The 7,522-nt window shown below is 26.7% G+C and overlaps 2 protein-coding genes across 5 annotated transcripts; one reads left to right on the forward strand and one right to left on the reverse strand.

Moving 5' to 3' along the window:
- Positions 1-581: 581 nt before the first annotated feature.
- Positions 582-5,099, forward strand: LOC105452575 (uncharacterized protein YER152C-like). 4 transcript variants are annotated; one of them, XM_011693813.1, is made up of 8 exons: positions 582-815; positions 1,906-2,075; positions 2,711-2,987; positions 3,211-3,372; positions 3,607-3,859; positions 4,069-4,180; positions 4,420-4,525; positions 4,723-5,099. In XM_011693813.1, the coding sequence occupies exons 2-8, from the start codon at positions 1,914-1,916 to the stop codon at positions 4,950-4,952; spliced, it is 1,302 nt and encodes a 433-aa protein (XP_011692115.1). In that variant the 5' UTR covers positions 582-815; positions 1,906-1,913; the 3' UTR covers positions 4,953-5,099. The 4 variants fall into 4 exon arrangements, with proteins under 4 accessions (XP_011692115.1, XP_011692117.1, XP_011692116.1 ...); XM_011693815.1 differs by having other exon boundaries at positions 1,909-2,075; XM_011693814.1 differs by having other exon boundaries at positions 582-804.
- Positions 5,100-5,972: 873 nt separating this feature from the next.
- Positions 5,973-7,452, reverse strand: LOC105452576 (ribosome-recycling factor, mitochondrial). The gene is made up of 2 exons (XM_011693817.1): positions 6,613-7,452; positions 5,973-6,307 (listed from the first exon to the last, which is right to left on the reverse strand). Exons 1-2 carry the CDS (start codon positions 7,230-7,232, stop codon positions 6,064-6,066), a joined length of 864 nt encoding a protein of 287 aa, XP_011692119.1. The 5' UTR covers positions 7,233-7,452; the 3' UTR covers positions 5,973-6,063.
- Between the last annotated feature and the right edge of the window lie 70 nt (positions 7,453-7,522).

Genomic DNA, 7,522 nt, shown 5'->3' on the forward strand with positions numbered 1-7,522 from the left:
TCAGATAACTCTGAAATTTCAAATAATATCGAAGATACCGATTATAAGATTAATTCTTTGCTTTAGCAAATGCTATATCTGTTCGTTCTTCATTTGTTCGCGATTCTCATGCATCTCATATTTCATATTTATATTTATTCGTAAAAAAGACGTAGATACATGTAAAATCAAACTTTATTGTTATCCTTTCATGCGACATTGATACATTATTATTCTTGTTTACTTTCAAGCTGATACTGAATAGTTGGTAACGATAACGAAATTGAAAAAAAAACAGTAATTTCTGCATTTATTTTTACAATGATATTATTATAAGTGTAGATATATACAACAATACAACATTTCGAAAAAGCTTATTAAGATCTATCAAAATTGATATTTAATATTCATATGATATCGCGCGCAAATGCATGAAGAAGGAATACATTCATTGTCAGTGTCGTTTTATTATACTCCCGCAAAATGCAAGTGCACGAACCTACACGAAGCTGCACGGAAAGACACGAAATATAGCTATAAACGGCAAATATTAGTCATAAAGAATGTCTCGTTACGACCTCTGCAACTCTCCATTTTCAGTCTTTCTCGAGTAACTGCACAGCGTTGGTGTAGACGTGCCTGAGATATCTTTAGCACAAATTTTTCCATTCATAGTCCCGGCATTCCTTCAATGCATGTGATTGATAAAACTATAACCGCGTATCGTTTTATTTAATTACGAAAACTTAATAAAATCAAATCAAATTCAATAAATTTATGTAAGAAGAAAATTCAGTGTCCGTGATATAAACAGAAGTGAACACGGTATTTTTAAAGTACATAATTTTACGATCCTGAAATTTTTTTTATTAAAGCATCCACACATAATGTCCATTAAATATCCATAAAACGTTCATGTAGCTCCATATTCATATATATATTCATGATAGATTTTATTTTAAATCTATCGTAGAGATGTTACCTTCACAATAGATATCCACACAAAAATTCATTACAAAAATTCATTAGACATCTTCTATGGATGTATTTAACACAATTGGCACAATATAAAACAATGTGATTTAAATTTCAAATGAACTTTGACTGTGTATATCTAAAAAATGTGTAATATTTTTTTTATTTAATTACATTTTTTATCGTAATGTGTTATCAGATTGTGATATCAGATTTTAAAAAATTAATAAATCAATATTGATTTATAAAAAACAGTTCAGAACAAAACAAGCCAGTAATTACAATTCAATTGCGAAATGTATAGTGCCAATTCAAAGTTCGCGTTTTATCAATCTAAGTGAGATAATACGTTATCTGAAAAATTGCTGATATTAGCAGTAAATATCAGATATAAATTGTTTTTAAACTATCTACTTATATGTTTACATTTGTGACAAATAATGTTGAACTTTATAATTTAAATTATAGCTAAAAATTTGTGTGGATGAGAGAATTTGTTTATAATATGTAGACTAAATATATAAACCTTACATATTAATATAACAATATAAGAAATTTACGCAATTATATGCGTAATACGTCTTATCAAAATAATCTTCAGAAAAAAACTTACTCATTTCTTTCTATTATATTACAGAGCTTAATTATAGTGTATAGAATCTATAAATACTTATACTAAAATTGTTTTATTGTCTTATACCATTAAACAAATTTTTAATTTAAATATTCATTATATCAAATGTTAAATACGGTATTATGAAACAATAATTAAAAGCATTCATAACTATGCATTATTCGTAAATAAAAGTGTTCATAAAAATTAATTCAACTATACAAAAAAATTAATTTATTTATATTATAATTATTATTTATAAAATAAAATTTATAAGTAATAGTTTATGTAATGTAAATTTAGTAAATTGTGCAAAAATTAAAATGTTTACATTTTAGCAGCTAACATGGATAACGTTCATGATCCATATTTGAGACATTTGTTCGATGGTAACCCAATATACAATGTCTACAATAATGAGTTCATAAGCTTATCAGCCGGAGCACCTGGTCCTGACTTATTAAAAGATTGTGCAGAAATAATAAATAAATCCACGCAGCATAGATTGGTAAAAATTATTTTAATATTGCTATTATTTTAATGTTGCATCTGTCCTTGTGTTTATCAGATAATATATTTAAACAATCGATTGCATATTCTGAATAATTTCTTGTATCTTCCTTATTTTTAAATTAAAATAAGCTATTTTCATAATAATATTTAAAAACTTGCTGTTACTAAGCGTTTTTATTTTTAACTTTATACTTTGTACATGTGTCCGCTGTTTTGTTAAATCGTATAAATAATATGTGATTGCTAATATTAGTAATAATTATAACTGTAGAAAATGGAATTATTAAAATTAAGAGAAATTTATTTCTGCAAATCAAAATATACGAACTAAATTTTCAAAATCTGATAGCAGATTTAATTGTATTAAAAATGAAAATCTAATTGAAACCAATTACAATTAATAATTTCTGACTACTTAATAAGAGCATACAAATCTCATACAAATGTTTAGCAAGATACGATTTTCAAATAATATTTGTTTATGTTAAAATTAAAATGTAGTAATAATACATAATTGATTGAACAATTAATATTTCGTTGCTTGCATTTGGAACATTTCATGAGCTATTCCAAAAATCTTAAAATATTTATTAACACTTTGCTTATTGACAAAATTAAATATTACCTCAGAAAGAAGAGGAGAAGGAAGGGAAATATTATCTCTTTCAATATGGTATCACAGCGGGTCTTTGGGAATGTCGCGACGAGTTAGCCAAATTTTTAAGCAGACGATATGGCAATTCCGTAATGAGAGAGCAACTGATATTAACATGCGGTGCATCGCATGGTCTTCAACTGCTATTGAATACCATACTATCACCAAACGGCATTATCTTTGTGGAGGAAGTTACTTATATGATTGCTCTCGATGCTTTTAAACAATTTCCATTAATACGAATAGTTACAGGTAGGTACAATACTACATAGACTGTGTTCCAAAATTCACTGCCAATACTGAAAATCTATATAATTAATATATACATATATATATACAGTTTACGTTACGTGTACTACAGATTTTCAGCATTGGCAGTGAAATTTGGAACACTGCTATATTCGTTATATATTTGTGAAACAAACAAAATAATATCTAAATCTATTTATTTTATTATTGTTTTCATTTCATATAGTGCCAATGAAGGATGATACAGTGGATCTAGATGCACTCGAGAAACTCATAATTAAAGAGAAGACAACAGGAAACTTTCTTGTGAGCAATCAGAAATTATTTTGGGCGATGTTTTATACAATACCAACTTTTCATAATCCAACCGGAATGACATTGTCACATGGTAATATACATCATATTCAGCAGAATCTCGCATACTTTAAATTATCGCAACCGTACGATACACTGTATTATTCTAGTGGAGAGAATTGCAACTCCATTATCCATTTCTTTTCAATCAATATATAAAATTTTATTCTTTTAAAGTACAAAAATCAATAAATTTAAAATAAATAATTTAATATATTCTTCTTGATAGATTAACAACAATGGATTACTTTATCTGTTTTCTCAATAGATCAATGCAAACGTTTAGTCGAGATTGCACGAAATAATTCCATACTCGTAGCCTGCGATGATGTGTACAATTTGCTTTATTATGGACAAGGATTTCCGCCACGACGCTTATTTTCTTACGATGATCCAAACGATTCAAACTATAAAGGAGGGAATGTTGTATCAAATTGTTCATTCTCCAAAATTCTTTCGCCAGCGATTCGCTTTGGATGGATCGAAAGCAGTCCGCGTATCATAAATATTATAAAAACATCGTAAGAAATTTTATTTTTCAGAAAAAAATTGATTAAGAAAAATATATATTATGTGTAAAACCATTTATTGTGTCAAAATAATTTAATAATAATTTAATAATAATTTACATAAAAGTATTCTACAGTTAATCATTGACTATTATTATTGTATATTATTCGTAACGCATTAACGTAGCTTATACGTTTTTAATATATTGTTAACTTTTTAGTGGCATAATGTGCAGCGGTGGTGGAGTTAATCATTACGTTTCTGGAGTGATTGCGAGTGCGCTTCATGAAAATCTCGACGAGTATCTTGATAAGATTATAAAGATTTATAAGGTGTGTTACATCACTCTCATTCTTGTATCATAAATATCTTTATGTCCCAAGCAAATAACCTTACAACATATAATAATAATTTTATAAAAATCTTCATTAAACTTCGAAAATAGATTGTGTATGCTCTTACAATTTTATAATTAATTATTTTAATATTTAACATTATCTTTATATTTTTATAATATTATTTAATAGAAAAGCGAAAGATAGAAATTAAATTAATAAAAATCAATTTATAGGAACGATTAGACACGCTTTGTGCGATTCTGGATCAATTTCTGCCAAAGTGTTGCTCATATCAGCGACCAGAAGGTGGTTATTTCGTTTGGCTTCATCTTCCCTCAGGTATAACAAATTTTTTTTCTTATATAATGATTATTGAAGTTGTCATATTTAAATATTGGAATGATTATGAAACAGTAAAATTTAGTAACTACCTCCGAATATAAAATTCTAATACGGTCATAATTTTAATATTGTTTTCTTTCAATTACACTTTTACTAATTCATTTTTTGTAAAAAAAAATTATATCTCTTTATAGATATAGATGCAACCGCATTCGTCAAATGGTGTGAAAAGGAATACAAAGTATCAGCAATACCAGGTCCTCGATTTTCATTCACAGGTGGAGCAAAGAATTTTTTACGTTTAAGTATAGGTTTTCACACGAAAGAAGTTTTGAAGTTTGCAACGCAAACTTTATGCGAGGCGCTCTTAACATATATTAAACATCAAGTCAATGGTACAAAAGATGTTACAAATAAGAATTGATTCAAAGGCATAAACAAATATTTAATTGGATTAATTTTTTAAGAAAAGAAGTATCTAAAGATACGTACACTATCGAGTACAGTAATTTTTTAGACATTAACTACTTCATATTTTATAAACAAAATAAAAAAAAAGAAGTATTACATATATACGATAAAAAATTTATATATACAATATATATAATTATATATAATTATATAACATAAAGAGTATTTTATAAGTTTTCTGTAAAAAATGCATTTTAAATATTTCATATATCAAGTACAGTAATATTTTAGACATTATCTTCAGATTTTATAAACAAAATTTAAAAAAAACATAATATTTTATAAGATTTCTATGAAAAATGCATTTTAAATATTTTTATATACAATTGCCATTGTAAAAGTAAGTTTTATAAATTATAACTGTTACGTGACATATTAATTAATGATAAAAGTTATATCCTGAAATCAATTACACTACGGTCTTTAAAATCTTATTCACAACCTTAAGAAAAGATATTTTACAAATTAAAAAATTCGAAATATTGAAATTTTTTATTTAAAAAATGTGTTATTTGAATAAGTATTAGAAAAACACTTTTTTCTTCAAATATTTTATATGTTTAGAATATAAATTGCAACAATTACATTCGGACAGTTACATACATTATTTTCAAAATTTAAGCCAAACATTATAACACGAGTCATTGCCATTTTTTTATTGTAAAATTTCAAAAGAATTCAGTACTATATCAAGTGATTATATAAAATAAATGCATTTCATTAAATTTTATTTTCGAGTTTCTTTATCATCTATTTTTATTCTTGGTATCGATTATATAACTTTTTTCTTGGGGCAAAAACGTAAAAACGTGAAAACTGATGACATACTATTAAAGATATCTTTAATAGTACCTTGTTACATGATCGATACCCTGAATTCAAATTGTTTAAGAAATTCCATGCATACATACATACTGTGTATATACATGTGTATAAAAAAAACAAGATAAGAAAATATGAAAGTAAATGTATATTTTTATTACATAATTAAATATTATATATCTTTGCATACAGTAACTAGCAATATAATTCAAATTCAAAATTGCAAATTGTCGAAAACAAGTTTATTCAGCATCACCTACTAACTCTTTTTGTTTGGTTTCTAACATTTGTTCAGCCTTGCTTACATACTGATGATTTAAAATATCTACATAATTTTCTATTCTGAACACTAGATCTTTAGCTAGCTCTTCCTTTTGCCTTATTTTCTTTATTTGTTTATTGCGTATGTCTCTAATGCTGTCGCAACATTTCACATAAAAGCTTTTTGCATTCTTGGATAAAATTTGTCTGTGTTCCTTTGTTACTCTGTAAAAAAAAAAATGTAAAAAAAATTTATTTTATATATAAATAGATAACAAAGAATTAACACAAATAACTAGCTACTGTACTCATAAATTTTTATTATATAGTACTTATAGAATTTAATAAAAAACTCTTTACAAAAATATAATTTATAAACCTATTTTCTCCAAAGACACATTAATATCATGAGAATATAACTCCTTATAACTCAATTTCTTACAATGTAGAATCTAGCTTTCAGTAACTATAAAAACTAATGAAGTTTAAAAACATTTTTTTTCTCTCTTAATGAGATATAAAAAACTTACTTAGGAACAGGAATATAGATTGCAGTCCCATCTTGCTGCGGATTTAGATTCATCTGATTTTCGGTAAGGCTTTTCAAAATATTTGGGATAGCTTGCGGAAAGGTAGATACATTCAGCACTATCAATTTAGGCTTACGACTAATTTGCGCAAGCTCTTGCAATGTGTAATCATTTCCTTCGAACTTAATAGGCAGCGTCTCAATGGCTCCTGTATTTGATCTTATCGACAAATGTTGAGTAAAATCATCTTTTAATTTTTCAATTGTCTTGTCGAATTGAGATACCAATTTATTGACATCAACAACTTGTTCAAACTCATTGTAATCAATGCGCTGTATCTTTGTCTTCTTTTCGCCGCGATTCTTACTTTTTCCCAATACAGAGGTCGTAGAAAAGTCTCTTGCGTCGCTCGCTTTGATACAATTGCAATGGGAAAGATTTAAAATCCTACAACACTGAATGATTTGCAGTGACCTTTGCTGATTATGAAGACAATGTATTCCTTTGTTCGATGAATAACAATAATGTGGATAGTTTTTCATTGGTTTCAATATTGAGATTGCTGCATAATTTCTCAACTTAGTACTAGCACAGAAACGTATGCCTACTAAACTTCCCATCTTTGTATAAAAAATGTTCACAATCGCAATATACTAGCACTGTGTATTAATATTATAATAAACATCCAATATATTTGGATATTTATTCAGTAATATTTGCAAAATACTTTCAAACAATACACTAAATATTACTACAGATTTGCTCATGTACGTATTGAAATCTCATTACCTAACCTCTTCGTAAACACATTGATTTTGAAACTATAACCTCAAACTCAGAGGTTAGATTAAAGCATAGACATGAGTAGATCTAGATTGAATTGCGGTGTTTTCGAGAATTAAGCGCCATC

The sequence above is a fragment of the Wasmannia auropunctata genome, unplaced genomic scaffold, assembly GCF_000956235.1.
Source record: "Wasmannia auropunctata unplaced genomic scaffold, wasmannia.A_1.0 LD336029.1, whole genome shotgun sequence".
NCBI classification, from domain to species: Eukaryota; Metazoa; Arthropoda; class Insecta; order Hymenoptera; family Formicidae; genus Wasmannia; species Wasmannia auropunctata.

Bases quoted from the DNA above. Each gene is read 5' to 3' on its own strand.
- LOC105452576 (XM_011693817.1), bottom strand. From the start codon at position 7,232: ATGGGAAGTTTAGTAGGCATACGTTTCTGTGCTAGTACTAAGTTGAGA. The intron at 6,308-6,612 runs GTAAGTTTTTTA...TTTTTTTTACAG, and splicing joins ATCTATATTCCTGTTCCTAA to AGTAACAAAGGAACACAGAC.
- LOC105452575 (XM_011693813.1), top strand. From the start codon at position 1,914: ATGGATAACGTTCATGATCCATATTTGAGACATTTGTTCGATGGTAAC. The intron at 2,076-2,710 runs GTAAAAATTATT...ATATTACCTCAG, and splicing joins AATCCACGCAGCATAGATTG to AAAGAAGAGGAGAAGGAAGG. The intron at 3,860-4,068 runs GTAAGAAATTTT...TTAACTTTTTAG, and splicing joins ATAAATATTATAAAAACATC to TGGCATAATGTGCAGCGGTG.